General features: G+C 51.4%; 4 protein-coding genes across 4 annotated transcripts; 2 read left to right on the top strand and 2 right to left on the bottom strand.

Moving 5' to 3' along the window:
- Nucleotides 1–4,063: 4,063 nt before the first annotated feature.
- On the bottom strand, nucleotides 4,064–6,107 carry SMAC4_07085 (uncharacterized protein). The gene is made up of 2 exons (XM_066090568.1): nucleotides 6,030–6,107; nucleotides 4,064–5,956 (listed from the first exon to the last, which is right to left on the bottom strand). Exon 2 carries the CDS (start codon nucleotides 5,437–5,439, stop codon nucleotides 4,645–4,647), a length of 795 nt encoding a protein of 264 aa, XP_065946859.1. The 5' UTR covers nucleotides 5,440–5,956; nucleotides 6,030–6,107; the 3' UTR covers nucleotides 4,064–4,644.
- Nucleotides 6,108–6,403: 296 nt separating this feature from the next.
- On the top strand, nucleotides 6,404–9,752 carry SMAC4_07086 (uncharacterized protein). The gene is made up of 3 exons (XM_003345754.2): nucleotides 6,404–6,803; nucleotides 6,864–6,942; nucleotides 7,014–9,752. Exons 1-3 carry the CDS (start codon nucleotides 6,764–6,766, stop codon nucleotides 9,139–9,141), a joined length of 2,247 nt encoding a protein of 748 aa, XP_003345802.1. The 5' UTR covers nucleotides 6,404–6,763; the 3' UTR covers nucleotides 9,142–9,752.
- A 749-nt stretch (nucleotides 9,753–10,501) lies between these two features.
- Nucleotides 10,502–13,783, top strand: SMAC4_07087 (uncharacterized protein). Its single transcript, XM_003345755.2, has 5 exons — nucleotides 10,502–11,302; nucleotides 11,682–11,765; nucleotides 11,829–11,890; nucleotides 11,955–12,136; nucleotides 12,199–13,783. Exons 1-5 carry the CDS (start codon nucleotides 11,216–11,218, stop codon nucleotides 13,296–13,298), a joined length of 1,515 nt encoding a protein of 504 aa, XP_003345803.1. The 5' UTR covers nucleotides 10,502–11,215; the 3' UTR covers nucleotides 13,299–13,783.
- Nucleotides 13,784–15,319: 1,536 nt separating this feature from the next.
- SMAC4_07088 (uncharacterized protein) lies at nucleotides 15,320–19,138 on the bottom strand. The gene has a single exon (XM_003345756.2). The coding sequence runs from the start codon at nucleotides 17,820–17,822 to the stop codon at nucleotides 15,825–15,827; it is 1,998 nt and encodes a 665-aa protein (XP_003345804.1). The 5' UTR covers nucleotides 17,823–19,138; the 3' UTR covers nucleotides 15,320–15,824.
- Nucleotides 19,139–21,190: the final 2,052 nt, after the last annotated feature.

Raw genomic sequence — 21,190 nt, 5'->3', positions numbered from 1 at the left:
GGATGATTCGCGTCACCCGTGTCTTGATCCTCCTTGGGTTTCCTGATTCGTCGGCAGTCCGGGGCTCGAGGCAGGCAGGGAGTACGGTTTCGATTCCGATCTCTCAGGGGGTTTGGTGGGTTTTGCTCTTGCAAAGTTCAATTGACGAACTTGGAGGACTCTAAGCACCGGCAGGGGAAACCCCGTCTTGCCGACTGCAGATTGCGGATGCGGGGATTCGGAGACAACTGCGATTCGTCGACAGGGCTGGGGGTGTTGAGCCACAAGCCGACGTTGTTGGAAGAGAGAGACAATTGAGAGAAAGGTAACGAAGAGATTGTTGTGTGCCGAGTTGGAAATTGACCCATCGATTGCCCGGAATTGGACGAGCGGATGGAGGGACAGAGCGAACAGGCAGCCACAAGGGCGGCTCATGCTATTGGCACCATGGGCATGTACAGTAAGGAAGGAGTGGGCGGGGGGAGGAACCGGGGCTCGCGGGGCAGGAACGTCTCAGATCTGTCGCAGGAGGCAGTCGCACACCACCCTACCTGCAGCACTCTAGCCCCGCATGCCCCGATGTCACCTACCATTGGTACCTTTCTTGGCGCGCACCAGAGGAGACAGAGTTCACCTCAACCATCTCCAGACCTCTTGTCTTCCAAGTTTCCTACACTAAGCACACCTTCATTGTGTACAGTACTAAGCAGGTGAAGAAGTCGCTCTTTTGTGATCGTCCATCCACATTCCGGATTTCCCTCTTCTGTGCGCTCCAACATACGTGCGCTACAGTTAGTGATACTGTGCTATCCATCCATCTCTCTCGAGTTCGCATTCTCACGTCTCACCTTACGAATGGTCCACAATGGGCCGATTCTGGCTCCAGAGAAGTGGAAGGTCTCGTCAAGAATTGGCGGTCCGAATGACCACTCCCGCCAAAAACAAAACAGAGAAACTGTTTGGGAATCATGTCAGAGGTGAATAATCACACAGGATCGTCAATTGGTTCACAATTTCCTCACTGCAGTAGGAATACCACCCCAATCTGTTTCGGCTTGATTCCCCGCCCACGGCTTAGATCTACACTTATGTTTTCGGGGTGAAGAAACTAACTAACCTCATCCAACTATCTCAAAGCAGTCCGTCTGTGCGTTTCCTACGCATCACAAGCAATCTCCAAGAATAGCATCGAGTTTCCCAATCCTCAAGAGTTTGAGGATGAACACCTCAAGGCTACGACTTCATCACTCCCTTGGCCACCAATTGCTTCCCACCCTTTCTGCCGCTCGGACGCTAGTGTTTCTTCTAGAGACATTCCACGACCTTGTTCAGTGGAGCTTCCCGGAAAATCCGCTCCAACACAAGTGCAGTTGTTCTTCCGCTTGGGCGCACGACGCATAACAACGAGTGCCCTTTTGGGAAATTGTTCGCTGTTTAACCGTAGGGAACTCGCCGCCTATAGTTCGGGTTTTATGTAAATCATGGCGGACAATATTTCACGCATGACGGCATCCTTCTGTCTCTCTTCCCATCCAAGACCCAGATACTGACGAGTGTTCTCGTAGGGCAAGTGCTCACCGCCAGGGATCATGGCACGCATCTCACGGGTTTACCGTGACAACCAAGACGAGAACCACTTCGGCAAGACTTCCATGTGTTTTCGTCGCTCGCGTCATAACAACAGCTATGATATACGGGCCTCCATAGTCAATAGTGTGAAAACGAATGTCCGTGGTCGAGGCGTACGGGAGCAAGATTCTTCAAGCCAGAGTCACGGACCATGAACGCAAACAGACGTATACTCCGCTTACTTAATACTCAACAGTACGCACAAAGATCGCCTCGAAAAGTGAGGAACACGCTTTTCGGATGACTCATTCTCGAGTCTTCTTTGGCTCTCCCTCACAGTGACCACCTTTGTTAAATTGGCCACGCCGAGGCAAGCATAAATCCAAGGTTAAATGATAACCCGATACTCAGTGTTTCCCGGTTCAAACATTATGACAACCATGTAAAAGGTATCCCGAAAGAAAAATTGATCCATGGGCAATCGATGAAATCGGTTGAACCGGCAGCCCGATGCAGCCAGGCATATGTGTTCGACTCCAGGCTTTGCCTGGGGTTGCCACGGGTGGGCGTAACCCAGACGAGTCGTCGCCATCGACTCTCGAACCAAAATTTGGCGAGCATATCCCATGCCCCTGGCTTCAACCACTGCTTTATTGAGAACAGTGATACTTCATCTTATGAGATCTGTTTTAGACCCGGGCTGATGCTCGAGCGCAGAGAACATGGACGCACACGACCAAGCTAGGATCGCCCAGAAAGAGACTTCAATATTGGATGTCGTTGAGATCTCCGGGAGGCCGCCGGTCGATACCACCTTGGATGTCCATGCCTCTACCAAGTTCATGTGACGCTAGGGTACTGCTGTGTTTTGGACGTTAGGTAATGTAGGAACTCTTAGGAACAGAAAAGGGTCTGAACAATGATTACATCCGTTACACTTACGGTTATCAGTAACTCTAGTCTAATGAAACCAAAAACAACAAGTGGATATCGTAACTGCAAATGTCAAACATTGATACTAGTACGGAAACTATCCGTTCTTCTTAGATTTACGGAGAGAGGCAATGCGAATCGTGACTTGCCCACGATACCTTATCATACTACTACCATATTGATCAATAATTTTTCTTTGATCATATTAGGGAACAGCAAAAACAGTGGGCTTGGTACCTAGAGGTATGTTCGAGGTATAACGTAGCAAAACTGATCAATCAACGAACAATAATAGACTGACCCGTTTACAAGGCCGAGTGAAAACACTCATTGAGGATTGCCGAATGGAAACGACCGCACCCGAAGAGAAGGGCCCTCAACGACGATATCACTCTCCACAATCATGACACTATGATGGAGGGTCTGTAGGTACGATAGACAACTGTCACTAAAAATGAAAAGAATAATAGAGTACAGAGTCAAAAACAACATTGTACACAGAAGTGTGACCAGAAAAATAAATATTGTTTGGTAGTGTCTTGATAAGCCGAACAAGACGCTGAATGAGATAAACAACCCAACCTATACCTTCTCTCAAGAAGAAGACACTCTTCGAAGTCTCACATATTCCCAACTTCCTCTTCTCGGTTGGAATTGCGTAAACTGAAAACAAGTGTGACTGACTATCTTGAAAGAAAGACGAGCTGATTTATTCAGTCGGATAGGCAGGTACAGAGCAGGAGATGCAAATGTGCAGTAAGCTGGGCTGTCTCACATCTTATACGTTGCTATCTCTGACCCCCGCTAGTGCTGGCACGTACTTCGGGTGGTTTACCATCATCTACATAAGTCAAAGCTCGTCTACCTCTCTGTGATATTTCTTGTCTTTTTGTTGTTTTTTTCCGGTGAAAGGTTGGCTCACGGAAAAAGTAAGAGGCAAGATATCTTTCAAGCTTTCAAGAACCAAAACACACGACCTAGTCTATTTTAGACAAGGCAAGCTGGATCCTTTGCTTACCCGCTTCACCTACCCAATATACTCCATTTGTGATTCCTGTGGTTAGGTAGTTGACAAACTTCAAAGTGATGTTCCAGGTCGCTAGGTAGACACAAACTTCGCGACAGTCTGGACCTACAACTACCACTAGTGTAGATGTACACTTGCCCGCCGTAGTTCAATTATGTCAGTATTTCTTAGCCAATTGAAGGGATGTTTGTTTGTCATACTTTATCCTTCCCTTATTTCCCATTGCAGTGCTCTCCATCGCTCCTCCTTGCAAACCCTCCGACCGCCAATCCAGGGAAGGTACGACAACGATCTGAGTCACGACTTCCTGATTGCCCTCCATTCCAACTCTTCAACTGGACCTGTGCCCTCTCCGAGGCCATAGCATACGTAGCGCACAACCTAGCGTCTACCTACGGTATATGTAGCGCTTTCCGCGTCATGACTTCCGTGGCAAGCTGGTTGGATGGTGTACCAGTCACAGTACGCAGTCACTCCGTCCTCCTTTTCTCTCCCATCTTTCGCTCCTCCTTCTTTCTCTCCAACACGCCCCTCATTCAATCCAGCTGTAAGACCCCAAGGCCTACTTTTTTTTTTTTTTTTCTTTTTTTTCTGATCGCTGTTTTGGAATGTTTTGTCATCGAACCAATCAGCCAAGGTAAGAAAAGAAAACCATTTTCTGATATAAGTAAAGAAAGGTCTTCGGGTGTCGTTCGTTGCATGTAGGGCATGTTTCGGATTAGGTTATTGTCAAATCAACCTCGTTGACGACACTTAAAACACGAATTGAACGAATAACGCCGTGGCTTCCAAATGTCTTGTCGAGCGGCCAAATGTAATGGCACATGCAAATGAATATTCCTCTTGGCCATTATCCCTTGTCACATTCAGAAACAATCATGTGATATGGAAGAGAGCAGAAGTTGGATTGGGATATTGAAGCTATTTTCCCACTTCCCGCCGATTCAAGGATAGAATATATCACCACGGGCATGTTACGAGACAACGTACAACATAGACTGGCCGAAGTCGCGGGCATACCGCACCAATCAGAACACTTCCAACGCCACACACTTCCTTTCCTTCCCACCAAGTCAGTCACTGAGGGCCGCAATGGCAGGAATCCTCGCGGGGTGCTCCGTCGTAAGTCCGACCTTCTACTTCTGACCATTGATCTTCTTCCACACCTCACTCTCCGCCTCCGCCACCTTTGCCCCCGCATCCTGAATCCATTTCTTCGCCGAGTTCCAAACCCCTTCGTCATCACTACCACTACCACTGTAACCACCACCGTGCCCGTGACCATGACCCCCATGAGAAGCAGCGAACTCGTGCGCCGCGCGCTGGGATTGGTTCATATCTGACGCCATGGAGTCTTGTTGGTACCCAGGAGGGTGGGAGAGGTCTCCTCCCCCTCCTCCGGATCCAGATCCATGTTGGGGTCCGAGTCCAAGCTCAGCTGGGGAGGCACCAGGCAGATAGGTAGGTAGGGTTCTCGTGGGGGGTGGTGGGACGGTGGTGGTAGAAGTTCCGCGTTGGGAGTAGTCGTAGGAAGCAGTGGGCGGGGGAATGGACATTTGGTGCGGTGTACTGGTTATTGGGCCACTCGGTGCTGGTGCTGCCGGACTCCCTGGGTAATACTGAGATGATGGCTGCGGTGGGAGATGAGGGTACTTGACGTCTTGCCCCTGCGTGGTGGTTGCCGTGCCGGTTTGGACGGGCAGAGTTGGGACCGCTCCGGGCTGGGGAGGCGGAGGGATCCGGTCGGATGTGAGATAGGTGGGTGTAGCCTGGTTGGGCGTGACGGTCCCGGTTGGGTGAGGATCGGGGTTGGCATTGGGGACTATTCCTGACTGACTCTGACCTTCGGGGGTTGCGGTCTTGGGGTCCTGCGCATCAGACGCTTTCGCTGCGTTGATGGGGCTGTGGGTGTAAAGGTTTATGGGAGGCATGTTTGTAAGTGACGTGATATATGGCGATGATTGAACTGGAGGTGTGGTCAACAGAGCGATGAAACTAAAACGAGAAGTGCTGGGTCACTGGATCGGGCAAAGTATAACGAAGCAAGTGGTTGAATGAGTTATTGATCTGTCCTGTATGATCAACAAAATGAGTAAAGGCCGAACTTGATGTGTAACGTGGTCGTTCGAAGATGCAGTTGCCTCAGCTCTTTTATTAATATCGTGTCGTTCCTGCCTGCTGACTGGTCATTGATCACTTGCAAGGGGATGGATGAGTCGCGACTGCCTCGCAATTCGCGAACGGTCGTTGAAGCTGAGCAACGCCGATCAGGAACGACGTCATTGTCAGGTGGCAGGACGGGTTGCCGGCCGCGAAGTGGTTGGACGGCCTGGCAACTGAATGCACGGCAAGGGTGTAGCTGCCCCTGGGCTTCCATTCCAGGTTCCGATATTGAACGGTCAACAACAACTGCAGTGTTTGCTTGCTCTTCTTTGTTCGTTCGAGATCCTATGCTCCAAGCAGCATGATTCAGAATCAGTCTCTATGCGGCCTTTGATGCATTGGTTGTTGGACGAATCACCATGTGGTGGTCAGCCTCGGTTGAGTTCTGAAATTGACACTTGCCGTGATCTACGTGCGGAGATGTTAGCAGATTGTGTGAGCGAATGGAGCGAAGGGAAGTGAATCCAAATTGAACCGAAGTGTGAATGCAGTCGCAAAAAGGTGAACCTCCGCTGTCGCAGCCCGGGAATGGCACGAATGGCTCCATTGGAAGACCCCTGCTCAGCCCTTCAAAGAAGCTAAACCTGGACGGCTTTAGCGCGATAGAAAACTCCACGACGGACCAGGTACAACGGGGTACCTATTCTGGGGAGTGCATGCCTGTCCAGCCTCGCAGGACGAGTAACGTTAGGTTGTGGATGGTATCCAAACGTTTGTCTATCGTGCAGTGCACCCGCCACCAGACTCAATCTTGCCCAAAATTATCGGACTGAACCGGCCGAATCAAGGCCACCCAAGAGAACACAGACGAGGCCCACGTCCACCATCAGCATTCCCGACCGGCCGACCGCACCGCACCCTCACCTTGCTTCAACACCAAAACACAGAATCGCTACATCGACAGCGTCGTCACAAAATATCACCAATCTCCAGTTGGCGCGCACTTTGCGGAAAACATCCGGGTCCCGCTCCACTGTGACCGCCACCCCGTTAGCAGGGCAACAAAGCGCGTTACCCCTCGAATAATAGGTTTACCGCGCTTCTCAGACCACTCGATTGGCATATATCCAGGGAGGCATTCATACTTTCAAGATGGTCGGGAAAGTCAGCGAACGCGTCCTTCTCAGGGAGGGTAGGTGCTCTTCTCCCTCCGTCAAGCCACTTGTGGTCAGCCACTAATAGTTACGCTTAGGGTTGGAGCGTACCGACAATGGCATGAAGCAGACAAGTTGGCCCGACGTCGTCCCCATCAACCAGAAGAACTATTACACGTGCGAACCACACCACAATGTCTCATTTCTCGCCAACCATCCAGCCCGGCATGCTGACAATGCGTTCGCAGTGATTATATGAAGCGGGATGACCAGATCCTTTCCCTCAGACTCCAAAGCGAACTCAATAGAGACCGGCTTGTACAAAGCGCCAAAGACCGCGATCGCGCCCTCAACTACACCAATGGCGAAGTACCTCTGCCTCTCGACGAGCTCCAGGGCGATGATGGACCGACATCCGCAGCATATGCCGAGCCGTCCAAGGTCATCGTCATCCACCCGGGAAGTCAAAACCTCCGAATTGGCTTTGCGAGCGACGCGCTTCCAAAAACCATCCCCATGGTTCTCGCGACAAAGTACCCACAGACAGAGTCGGAAATGTACGAAGCGCTACCGAGGAGGCAGTTCGAGGCTAGAACAACCGAGCAGCAATACGGCGAAGACTGGTCCAAGAAGTACCAAAAGATGTCCAATGATCTCAAGGCCGACATGCGCGCAAACAGGCGCAAAGTTCTCCCCAACTCGAAAGATCTGGTTCTCAATTTCAACCGCCGAACAGAGGCCGAGGTCATCTCCACCCACAACGATCCCCTTCAAGTCGACTGGACTGATGTCAACGCTCTGGAAGACCCGGATTCGAACACGTCTGTGTTCATTGGACAACAGGCGCAACGCATTGCCGACGACTCCAACCCCAAATTCAAGCTATGGTGGCCGATACAACATGGCTGGATGAACGAGGATGACTATCCCACAAAAGCCCACCTATTCAACGACATCGAGACCTTACTTGACCGTGCTTTGCGATATGATCTGGGTCTGAAGCGAAGTACCGAATGGAAACAGTATAGCTGCGTCTTCGTCATCCCAGATCTCTACGACAAGAAGTATGTGGAGCAAATACTGCACCTCTGCGTGGAGTGGTTCGAGTTCAGCAAGATCTCGTTCATACAAGAGAGTATGGCGGCTTCGTTTGGTGCCGGCTACACACAGGCCTGTGTTGTAGACGTCGGCGCACAAAAGACCTCCATTACCTGTGTTGAGGATGGACTCTGCATCGAGGACTCCCGCATCAACCTTAAATACGGCGGCTACGACGTTACCGAAACTTTCATCAAGATGATGCTTTACGACAACTTCCCATACCAGGAAATCAATCTACGACGAAGATACGATTTCTTGTTGGCCGAGGAGCTAAAGATCAAGTACTGCACGCTATCCCAGGCCAACATATCTGTTCAGAACTCCGATTTCCACGTGCGCGCTCCTAACCAGCCCACTCGCAAATACCAGTTCAAATTCTACGATGAGGTTATTCTGGCCCCTATGGGCTTCTATGACCCTTCTATTTTTGACAATAGCACCAAGCTTAGAGGTAGGAGGAAGCTCATCGAAAGGTCCTACAACGCCTACGATGTGGAAATCCCTGATGACCCTACATCGGCAGCGCAGTTCGCCGTCCTGTCCCACATCGCCCCATCCCTTAACGCACACACCCTTGCGGGAGCGTTGAGTGATCTTGCTACGCCCGGCAAGGAGAAACCTCTACCATTCAATTTCTTGGCACGCACCGACACCGCGGCTGGCACGCCCGGCACATCAAAGGCCCCATCACCCGCCCCTGGCGAGGGCGCCAGCACCCCCGTTCCACCGCCGTTCGTCTTCGGAGCAGGCGGCGGTAGTCCCGCTCCCAGTGGACGGAATGGCACTACCCCAGTGCCCACGAATGGGGCATCTGCGGCTCCCAACGGTACTGGCGCTGCCAACACGCTAGCCGTTCCTGTTGGCATGCCAGCCGAGGCCGTCCAGCGCACGCCCAAGTCGATGGCCGCAGAGCGTGACGCCGTGCTGCCAGTAATGCCTCTTGACATCGCCATCATGACGAGCATTCAGAACGCCGCTAAGGGCGATGAGAAGAAGGTCAGAGAACTGATGGGAAGCATCATGGTTATTGGCGGTGGTGCCAAGACACCGCACTTTGCGCCATACCTTGAGGAGAAACTCAAGGCGCGCCGGCCGGACTTGTCGGAGCGTATCCTGGTGAGCAGGAGCGCGAGGGAGATGGACGAGCAGGTCGTTGTGTGGAAGGGAGCTAGCGTCTTTGCGAAGCTGTCGACCAACGATTCATGGATCACAAACTATGAGTATAAGATGCTGGGGTCTAGGGTTATCTACCACAAGGCGCTGTGGCAGTATTGATCGGCATGTGCTGCGGTTTGGGACAGGCTGGATAGAACGTGTATACATCGTGTTTTGGTTTCCTGGGTCCAAGGAATATGAATGGGTGTCGTGTAAAGCAGCTAGGTAACATATGGAGTTTACAGGCGTTATAGTAGAGTTAAAAGGGATGACATCGTATGGTCAAACCGCCAAAGACCTGAGGATAGCTATAGGTTTCAAGGAATTGTTCAGTCCCAACGTGTTGAAACTACACTTTTGCTCTCGGATTCCGATCATTGAAAGTTAAGGCGGTATGACGGTTACCGTGCACCCGTATTGTCCCACGAAATTGGGATTCGGATATGCAAGGGTTAATGGTGTCAGTCAAGCACACACATGCTCTTCTACACGTTTAACCCTACCGTCTTGCCAGCCTTTCCGAATCCCGATTTCGCATTGACGATACTGTATATACAGTATACCCCTCAACCCTCCGCATTCCAGTCGATTTGTACGAAGATCATCCCACAAACTCGGCTCAACAACCGCCGCAAAAGAAAGAGACACAACTTCGCAAGACAAGACAAAACAAGACGTGGTGCTCCACTTGAGGAAAGCTTGAATGCATGTCCGCCGACAGGACAGGGGGGTTCTCCCCCGTTTTTTCCTGGGGCCTCCATCCCGCCGCTCGCAGAACCTCAACCGTGGATTGGCTGGCGCATCGTGAGGCCGGGGGAGGCTTTACCGTAACCTTCTCAGTGTGTACCTCTAGCGTCCAGTACCTACAGCATACCGTTCGATAGCCGACGCAGAGTGCTTTCCCACTTTCCCAGCCACCAGGAGAAAGCCAGTGAATGGACGAAGATGGAGGAAACGGAGGACACAGAATCTAACGAATGCTGACAGAGAGCGGGCCGCGGGCCATTCATCTATCACACTATCACATCCAGGTACATTCCCAGCAGGGAATTAGTTAAAGCCGGCGAGCGAGTGGTTTCTATCGACTGACTGGATGGGCCAGCCCAGCCCCGCCCGGCGTCGACGCCCCCCGGTTTCTCGATATCTTTGCACGATGGGGAGAGAGTTCTTTCCAGGGATGGGGCGCTACATACTACACATAACCACTGTCTAGTATAGGATGCTACACCGCAACGGCTTCTGCTTACGTGCTGCTGTAGCACAGTAACCCGGCGGACATACTGCCGTACCTGTCCATCAAAATTTGGGGGTCGGTATTCCTTCTGTCGGTAGCGAAAGGAGCGGGAAAGGAAAGAAAAGCTTCGAACGTTTGCTAGCTGTCGAAGGATTGGACAGGCTCGACAGGCTGGGGGGTCAGCGCAAGGTGTGTATGACCGTGTGGGTTCTTCACCCGAGCAGCAACCTTTGTTTTTTTTGGCTACCTCTTTTTTTTTTCTCGCTTAGATTTGTTACTTTCTTCAACTCTTTTCTTCTCACTCCAAGGTTTTCTTCTTCTCTTTTGGCGTTCCTCCCCCGGACAGCCCTGATACCCACCCCTTGGAAAACTTCGGCTTAGCTTGGAAACACATCCCGCCCAAGCTTTCTTGCCTACGAAGTTCACGAAATCGACTCACGAGAATTTATACATTCCGAAGGTTACAGACGGGATCTACATCGAATATCACCATTCGTCACGACTACCACGAAGCTCACGAAGAAAGGGCCTATGAGTTTAGGGGTTGTATGACACTGGACCACATTGAACGACCTGAAAACTGAGACAAAAGACTATATGATACCAGCACGGCACGACTCAAGAAAAAACACACACAAAGACGGAACAGAGACACATTCTCAATTTCACCCAAATTAAATCAACCTCATTCACACACGCCAGCCTTATCCCGGCTACCGTACCCATTCAGCTCACGTAGCGGCTCTCATCACCGAATCTGCCCCAAGGGTTGACGGATTTTCTCATTAACCCTCGGCCATCGGCAAATCCCTTTTGACATCCTCCAGTTGGATCTCCTTGCTCTTTCATGACACTGCCGACGACATCTAAACACAAGAGAAAAGGATATCAATAATACCAATCAGTGTCAACTACCAAACCAAGGGGAGGCGGGAAAAGGATTGGGACCAGCAACCAGCCATGGATGAGTACTTGTTTCGGACGCATCTTGAACAGTGCAAATTCGTGGAGGAGACCACTTCCTGGATTGAGATACTTAATTACTCGGTACGTAAAGCCCCAAATATGTCACATGGATGGGAGCGTGGTGGTGAAGGTTTGGGGAAAGCAGGATATGGGGAGAAGGGACGAGGCAACGGTTTCGTGCAACATACGTGGTGGGAGGGAAGGCGAGAGAGTGAATGTTTGTGTCAGATGGGGGGTTGTTACAGTGATCAATATTGAATTCGCGGGCTGAAAAGAGGGGGAAGGTTTGCGGAGGCTCTTGAAGTGGGAAAGTTGAGTGGGTGCCTAGGATGGTTTGCAGTCGGCAACACCTCTCCTTGGAAGCAAAGATGCTTACGGATTTATACATTGTGAGACTGAGGGACAAAGTTCGAGCGGTGGCCAGCGTGAAGCTAAGATCTAATATCGCCGGTCTGAATAGGATGAAAGTCTGAACACCATCGATGAACACCGATTCGGACCTGATGAGCGACGAGTCGAATTCCACAACTTTCTACACCGGCGGGTAAGTGACAACCCGGATCCTGAACGGGTTTGATGGCCATGAGCTGACAGTACCGCTTTCTAGGGTGTCTTTGCTCCCAAGAAGCTCAAGGAAGGAGTACAACTATTGAACGGAGTTCGTCTGATGTGAGCACTATGGTCAAAGCAGGGATTCAGACTCGACGAGGAACTGGGCTAACCCATTTTGCAGAGTACAAAAGGATGCGAATGAAGATGAAACCTTTGCACCTCTTCACATTTCCCTCAAACCCGAGGACTACTCAAGCATGGTCGAGATCATGCGGTTACCCTATCGTGCTATAGAAGGAACCAGTGTCGTTGGCCCCTTTTTCTGGGCAGCTCTGGATTATGATGAAGATGATCCTCACTTGCGTATGTCAACTTACCTTCCCTCCCACTCCACACCATACCTCTTCTGACCAATATTTCTTTAGAAATTATCTTCCGCAAATCCGATGTCCGCAAAAAGGGCAAAACCCGCGGCTGGGAGCTAATGCTCTCGCACTCATTCAACACCGGCATCACCTCGGGTTTTGTCAAAGGCACGCCCTCCTCCGACATCAGTGTTTCCATCAAGACTCTCTTAGCGTGCGCCTCGCAAGCCATGCACCCCTTTTTGCTCCCCATGATCGTTCTGTCTCACGACATCTCCATCAAGACGGACATGAAGCAGCGCGAAGCACGCGAGTGGCTGCGCCGGCTCGAGCACGCCGTCAGCATGCGACAAGAAATTCTGGAGGAAGAGAGCAATTACATTAAAGAGACCATGGTCGACCTCGACCAGATCAACCGCGACTTAGTGGAGTGCCATTCCCAAGTTCTGTGGAAGCGGCCGCAGGCGTACCAGGAAATCGTGCGCTCCTTCGGCATCACCCTCGAACAGTTCTGGTCACTCGCTAAAGAGCGCCGCGAGATCTACGGCAAGGATGCCGAAAAGCTTCACAACAGCTTCGCCTCTCGCCTCGATTTTTTCAATGCCAAGTTAAAAGGCATCGAGAACTACGCGCACATCACGCTCGAGCGCCTGTCGATCCAGCGCGCGGCACTATACAATATCATCGCCCAAAAAGAATCTAAACTGGGTCTGCAAATGGCCGTCGACCAGCGCAAGCTCGCCCACGCCGCCAAACGGGACGCGACCTCCATGAAGTCCATTTCGCTCTTGGGCGCCATCTTCCTTCCCGCAACCTTGCTAGCCTCCGTCTTCTCCATGACCTTCTTCAACTTCCAAGACCAAGATTCCGATTTCAGCCCCGCCGGCGACGACTCAGCCGCGGCTTCTTCCGGTGGAGACAGTGCAGCAGTAACAAGAACAGTCTCCCCCTCGATATGGGTCTACTTTGCCATCACGATCCCAATCACTTTGATCATCGTCGTAACCTGGTTCCTGTGGGACAAGAAGCGCGAGGCCGCGTACGCGCAGGAAGACAAGGATATCGAGAAGGGCATCGATAAGATGGAGCAGAAGATCATGGCGGAGATGAGGAAGAGGACGATGAGCACGGCGAGGACGTGGAATGTTGTAAAGAGTTAGGCAGGTAAGGCTGGCTGTGTTCGGTATTCCAGTAGTGCAGTACAGTAGGGGAAGCGCGGTTTTTGATGGTTGTTGAGAATGGTACGGTGTGCTAACCACCAAGCCCGCGCTTCTCCTACTGGCACTTCCGGAATACCGAACATAGCCTGATGTTAGGAGATCTGGGTCCGGGTGGGCTTCAGGATGGATGGATGGATGGATGGATGGATGGATGGATGAGGATATGACAAAAACGAATATGTCCACGACACGACTTTATGAACAGTGTGTTGATGATGAAGGGAAAACGTACCTACATACAAACTGAGTGAAAGGAGCCAGCCGAGATATGATACCTGCGAGCGCGGGGCTGCAATAGTTACGATTTACGTAAATACATATACCATACCGTACCGTGGCCTTTTACTACGTACTGATCACATTTTGTCTTCTCGCGGGCGTCGACACATTCTCAACTTCTCGGTGAAGAGAATCAAGGGGTACTTACCGACTGCTACGAACGATAATGGCAATGACAATGATGTACACACAGTCCTGTTCTAAATCGTGTTTATCTCAACAGCACAGTGGGTAAAGGGATGGTAAAATGAGTGTACTGAGACATCCGATGAAAAGTCAATATGAGAGAACCCTGGTTCGTGCTGGGACGAAGTGGATAGCGGTTCTTATATGCGAGATGACAGACAAATATAAAAACCAAATGGGATGAAATACCAGACAGAGACCAGATGGAAGTCCGAGGACCTGGGACGGTACAGTAGGTGCTGGCATGTATCATGCGATGGACCATACTTCGTAAATATAATTCGACAAAATTGAATGCCTCCTCGGTGTAGTCGTGTATCTGTCTGTCTGTCTGCCTGTCTGTACAGAAGGTCGTTAGGTTCGAATTAAGTTGATAGAGATGATATATCAATCTGGGGTTCAATACTTTACCTTGATTGCGTTAACAAGGTACTATATCATGCGATGGCATCATCCTACATACCTCTATATATTAAACCACTTACTTCACTCCCTCCCTTGTATGTAAAGAACGGCAACTAATTAATCGGAACGCGTACTGGTCATGTCGGGAATGAGTAACTTACGAATGATCGGGCAAGTGAATTATAATTCAATAAGTAAGAGGGAGAGACATATATATGGATAGGTAACGAGACCGTAGAACCTCTTTGATCTGACTATCCTTGTCCTACTCATCTCCAGATACATATACGTGGCCGAGTATAACGAAAGAAGGATGTGAATTTCGCTCGCTACCATCTGCCCCATTCCCCTTTTCAAATATCTTCCTCAAGCGCATTCAGTGTACAAACCTAGATACATACAAACCTACCTACAAACCTACCCACAAACCTAACACTTATACATGCCGCAGGTCATAGCCCACGACCGACCATCGAGGGACACACACTCGGCTCAATCTTAATCGACATTTCATAAAATTTTCCGCGGAAGGAATCCGGCGGGCGTTTGTTTCTCATTGTGTGACGCGGTACTAGGTATCGAACCTTATTCCGATTCTATCTATTTTACATATGTAACAATCTTCGACTCTCGGCTTCTCCGGGTGAGCGTAAGTACGTAGGAGATTAGAGAGAGACGCGGAGACACAGAATAGGGATGGCATACATAACCTTGTGTATATGCGTGTTTTGTTTGTTTAGTCGTCTTTGTCTTTTGTTAGGCATCGTGACACAGACACATAGTACACATGACCCGTGTTCCGTCGGAGTAGCCGGCCGACCGACTGGCCGTTCGCCGCTCGCCGTTCGCCGTTAGAGGGATTGTAAGTGGTTTGTGTTTAGCCGCTCGTATAGTCTTGACGTCGTTGAGTGGACATGGCGTTGTCTTTATATGGGTCGTGGCGCAATTCTGTCGATGACGTACCTAGCTGGATTCATTTGTGCCAGCAACGTACGTAAGTTAGAGCTGAGAATTAGATGTTAGTTGACTCCATCCTCCTTATTCAGTTCATCGGGTTCATACGAGGCATGAGATAAAGATATATGTGTTCGAGTGGGTAACTTCTGGTATTCTTGTGACCTTTGAAGGTCTTCACGTGAGATGTTCGGAGAATATCTAATACACAGAAAGCGAGTTGAAACCCAAGTCACCATTCCGCCCATCCACCAATCCCATATAACCGTTCTTGTTTGGTCTTGTAAACCGGAAAAGAGGAAAATGCTGATCCTTCGGGCTCACGTCCATAACGTCTCGATCCTATGAATGAAATAAAAAAAGTAGAGAAGAGAAAACCCAATCCAATTCGAATGTCCAGTTTCTGTATCTGAATGCCGCGCCGCTTCGCCCTTTGTTTGTTTGTTTAAACCATGCTATGCAGTATTGTAAATCCCTTGAAAATATAGATGACAGACCCGCCCGTTGACCCCAAGCAACAAAACCCCTGAAAAGCCAAAAACAACCAAAATGCCCGAAAAACTCCGACCAGGATCAGCAAAAGTCCCTTTACCCAAAAACAGTGTGAATCAGTGAAGGACCACAGCGAAGGTGATAGCCCAACTACAAGTGATGAACTGGCACGAGAGGAGTTCCCGTCCAGCCACCAACCCACTCGACATCGAAAGGATGACGCTTCTCCTTGCGCCAGTCAATTCCCCGATCGCGTCCCTTGCTCCAAGGGCACTGCTTCACCGGGGTAGACTTCTTTCCGATGTTGGCAGCATAATGATGAGATGAGTGATTGTTCGAGTGAACAGTATAAGAGTTGTGGTTTGTGTTGTGGAAATCGTGAGAGGCGGCGCCAAAGCTGTGAGGGATTTGGCGCTGCGATCTCGGAACAGACTCGGAGCCTCTAGGAGGTGTGGTTCCTGTTGCCCTGCGACGTTCACCCAGAGCCGCCCACTTATCCATGGCACTCTTACGAGTGGGCGGGGAGTGGCTCATGGGAAACTGGGTGGGCTCCTCCTTCCGGGCGGGAGCATCGTGGAAGAAGAAACCATCGGCAGCGAGGTCGTCGTCGATGTTGGAACCAAGGTGCATATCGATAGCCGGGATGTCGTGCTCCATGTGAAGGCTGCCCGCCTTGGTAGCCGGGGACAGACCGACGCGAGGAGTGTTCTCTTCATCGTGCTTGCTTTCCTGGCTATAGGTTCTGGAGTTCATCTCCTTGAGCGCCAGCTGCTTAGCGTGCTCCTCCTCTTCCTCCTCCTCTTCGTCCCACAAATCACTCCAGCTCTTAGAGACAGTATCCTTGCGACCGAAAACCATTGACAAAGCTGACTGCTTAGGCTGCTTGGCCATGTTGATCGGGAGAGAGCCGGCGGCGACCGAAGGCCTCACGGGGATCTTGGCGAACATATCCTTGCTAGGTTGAGCGATCGAGCCCATGTTAAGCGACTGCATGGAGGCAGCGAGATGCGAGTCCATAACAGATGAAACGGAAGGTGGGGTCTGGATGCTAGCGGAGAGCCAGTCGGAAGTGGTGGCGGTGGAGGTGGAGAAGAGGTCCTCGGTGTAGCTCTCGTCGTCGGGAATGTCGCTGAGCTGCCTCTGGGGGTTGGCATGGAGCGCCTTGGCCCAGGGGAAAGCGCCAGTGTCCATCTGGGGGCTCTGGATCGACGGAGTGCGAAGAGGCTCGCGGTTGGAGCTGGCGACCACGGGGCCATCGGCGGTGCAGAAGTCGTCGAGGATCTCGTCGTCGGTGGTGAAGCTGATGACGCGGTAGAGAGCCTCGCGAGCACCCTCAAGAGAGCGCTTGCGAGGATCCAGGTTCATACACTGAACAATGACTTCATAGGTGTCTTGGGACATGGACGGAAATACGTCGAACAAAGACTGCTTGTCGCGGGAGAAATCCAAGAAAAGCGGGTCGGCCTCGGTCGGGGTGGTAAATGGGTTGCGGGCAAAGAGGACATTGAGCAAGCAAATGCCAATGGCCCAAATGTCTGCCGCAGCCGGCGAGTATCCGGCACCGGCCGAGTCGAACTGCTCCGGGGACATGTAACGCTCGCTTCCAACCGCAGCCTCGTACGACCACTTCTCGGTAGTGGCAAGCCCGAAGTCACCCAACTTGGCAGAGCCAGTCTGGGTGAGGAAGATGTTCTCAGGCTTGATGTCACGGTGGTAGATGCCCTTGGCGTGGATGTGGGCAACAGCGTCGACAAGCTCCAGCATGAATCGCCTCACATGCTCGGTTTCCAAAGGACCCTGGTCCAGACGGATCGCTTCGTAGAGATCGCCTCGCTCGCAGTACTCCAGGACGATGTAGGTATGGGCCTCGGTCTCGAAGGTGTCGATGAAGTTGACAATGTTGGGGTGGGCTCCAAGACGTCGGTGAAGAACCAGCTCCTCAGACTTCTCGTCAACCGCAAAGTCGAAGCCGGCTTCGCTTGCAGCTCCCTTCTTTGTCAGGCACTTGATGGCAACCTTCTGACCAGTCTTGAGGTCGCGGGCCATGAAGACCATGCCAAAAGATCCATGGTTGAGGGGGGAGATCGTTTGGTATCGGCCAGCGAGGAGAACTCCAGATTGGAACTTGTTCCGAAGGCAGAAATCCATGGCGAATGTTGGGGGGTTGACCTTTGGGGGAAGATTAGGGTATAGGTTTTGTTGGTTTTGTTGTCGTAGATAGTCGATACAATGCTGGTGTATTTCCTTTTTCAGTCCAAGCCGGTCTATGTCGTCAAGTCCGGTGTAGTCGAGACAAGTAGGTTCTCGGAAGAGGTATGAGAAAAGAGATGCGCCAAAAGAAAGAATATGAAGAATGTACAGGGGTTGAAACTGTGAAAAAACGAAATCGTTCACGGTCTGAGGCTCATAAGCGGTGGAAAGGTGAAGAATCAACAAAGGAAATGTGACTGTAGAGTAGTCGGTTTGAGAGAGGGGCCGTCAAAACGGTAAAGTGGTAGGTGGAGGAGGAAAGAAGTTGTTGTTTTTATAGTAACATCGAATCGAGATCAAAGCTGAATATGAGGGTTGACGGCTAGTTGAAGCTGTTCTGGGAGTTGTTGTTGTCGGTGTTGGTGTTGACGCTTGAAGTGATCACCAATGTAAACACCGGGTGAGCCGGGCTGAAGGGCAAGGGGGGAGCCTTGAAGGCGACGGCGACGACGGCGATGTTTGGTAGCGTATCTCGATGGCTTGATGTTGTTGATTATGGTGAAGATGTATGTCGGAGATATCTCAAAAAGGGTTGACCGATCGTCGTGTATAAGTGTCCCTCAGGAACAGGTGGGCCGTGGAGATGACTCTTTCCAACCCCCTGGTTCGGCACGCGAGATGTGATTCACACCGGAAAGTGGACACCGGGTCTTGGGGGATGCAGCAACTTGGTACCGGACGATAACGGAAGTTGCGGGTCGGCGATGACAGAAGAGGCCGGGGGAGCCAAGCAAGTGACCAGTGGTCTAGTCCGTGAGTGTGTAAACTGACTGGAGACTCGGCGGAGCGTGAATGGTAGTGTAGCGTGTGATGCAACTGAATGCCGTGATGCTCTGTTCTTTGATGTTGCTTTTTGAGAGCTTCAAAAGAGGATTCTCGTCTTGCTGTGTGTAGTCTTTTCGTGTTTCTTGACTTGATTTGAAGCAGACGGAACGAAGGAACCAATGTTCGAACGGCGCAGTCGGGGATCCCAAAGGCTTTGATGTGTGTAAGTTGGGAATGGAGCCAGATGTCGATGCAAGGCTGCCGCAATCAATGGCGTATTCGGTGGATCGGACGGCAAGGTACTGCGAAGTCGGATGAGGTGCGTCGGGTTATGTGACTGATTGATTGATTGCTTCGATTGATTGCCAGGCGAGTTGCGAGCTAAAACAGACAATGCGATGCACGACAAATGGGGCGCGACGAACGACGGCGAACAAGGCGAGTTATACAGAAAGAAGAGAGAAGAGAAAGAGGTGGTGGAATAGGGTGAAATTCAGGGTGGATGGGCGGTGGTGGGTATTGAAAAAGGAGCCTGAGAACCTGGAAGCAGTGGGAAGCATGAAATGGAACAAGCAGGCAGGAGGTGGAAGAGGACGGAACCGCTGCGAGCGTCAGAGGTCATGCTGGGCCGTGCTGGGTACCTCTCGCCCGTTGCTGGCAGGCCCCTGGTACTTCCGCTAGGTACCTCGAGACCTCAATGACTGCGTGGGCTGAGCATGCACCCGCCGAACCAGGAATGGCCGACCTCGTCGCCGAACAGTGAGCAGTGCCCAGAGCCCAGAGGGACCGACCTGACCTCTCAGAGTCGGGGGTAACCCCAGGCACTCCCAAGCACGACTTCCATTCGCTTTGTCACTCCATCATTCGCAGCTGCCCAGCAAAAGGCCGCTTCGAGCAAAGAGACGACCAGGGTCTGCCGATCGCTGCGTCGCGAAATGGTGGGCGAGCACTGGGCTGCTGGCTGGCCGCACTATGGCGTCTCAACGTGTCTGGCTTTTATCGCGACACCGTCTGGGTGGCTATCTCGACAAATGACGACGAATGGCATTCTTCGCTTGCTGCCACGCAACCACACTGGAAACGACCTGGAACCGACCCCAAGACAGGTGAACACACCAACCAAGACACACACCGCCCTCGGGTGTCTGCACCTGCCCGCCGTCTTTGGTATCACGCTACCGGCATGGTACCTCGGTACCTTACTTACCATCACAGTGGCCTAAAGTAGCGCACAGGTACAGCACGTAACGCCCTGACGCTTGTTAAATACCTGTACCATGTACGGTAATAAGGCAATGCTGGGCAGCTCCCGTCTGTCTGGCTGTCAACCCGTTCCTTCACCTGGCAGCACAAGAAGAAGCCAGACAGGCAGATTGGCAGGTCTTCAAAAGGGAAGTTATTATTTTCAGGGGCCCCCCAATTCCACGCTCCATTGTGTGAGATGAGTTGTGTGAAAGTGCGGGAGTGCCAATGCAAAGGAATCCGTCAATGTTTGACACCGTGTCCAGACTGAACTGACTGCAGTGACAAACCTACCGACTGACTGAATGTTTACACACGTCGAAAAGGAGTGACTCGCGGATAACGGATGGCTTCTTGCTACAACTATCGAACATCAATCGCTGACTAGCGTGGCCGTAGAGGTTCAACTCCGTACACCGCCGATCCAGGTTTCCTCGCGTCCGCCGTCTATCAGACTGGACTATCTGTCCGTTTCTCGGCCATTGATAAGGATGTATGGCGATTCAACAGTGTTGCGTTGCATCTCCACGTGCTCGAACAGCTTTCCTAGATCTCCCGTCTTTGCTGTCGCTGTCGTTGCCGCTGCCAGGTGTCGGCAACAGGAAGCCATTGCTATCCTGACAGATATGCTGCAGCGTCGCAGGAATTGCTTTTCAAACGCCAGGGCCGTTATTACGGAGTTACCTCTGATGATGATGATGCCCCGCCTGATCATCCGTATTAGTGACATATTGCTGTATTAGGGTTAGCGTCTTGTAATTTACGTTAGATTGTCGTATTGGAAATTTCAAGGCCTCCAAACGTCAATTGCCAGGATGGGAAGACGAGCCGAGTTGGATGGTCATCAACTGCCGTCACATCGAACGTGAACGCCATCATCGCATGAATTCAGGACAACCGCGACAAAGGCATCGCTGTCAAAATCGCACATCTGACCTGAACCCTTTGAAATCCCAAACGAGACCGAAGAGGGGTGGCCTGGCAAAAAACGTGGGAGGAAGCTAGGGGTGCGGACGTACGCAGCACTGGCACACTTCTGCTGCGGTACGGCGGGACGAATGTAAGGGGCACAAGCGAGAACGGAGCTTCCACTTGGGAGGCAAAAGCCCAGTCAGTGGCAGAAACCTGTAATCAATTGGGCAATGAGCATGGGTAGCTTCTCAAAGCTATCACGTCGGAGTCATCGCCAGTCAATCTTCTCATCTCAACACGAAGCTGCCACTTGTCCAGACTGTATTCGTGTTCTTCTAGCTGGTTTC

The sequence above is a fragment of the Sordaria macrospora genome, chromosome 4, assembly GCF_033870435.1.
Source record: "Sordaria macrospora chromosome 4, complete sequence".
Lineage (NCBI taxonomy): Eukaryota > Fungi > Ascomycota > Sordariomycetes > Sordariales > Sordariaceae > Sordaria > Sordaria macrospora.
The sequence above is the reverse complement of the archived record's forward strand: the minus strand, read 5'-3'. Positions and strand labels throughout refer to the sequence as shown.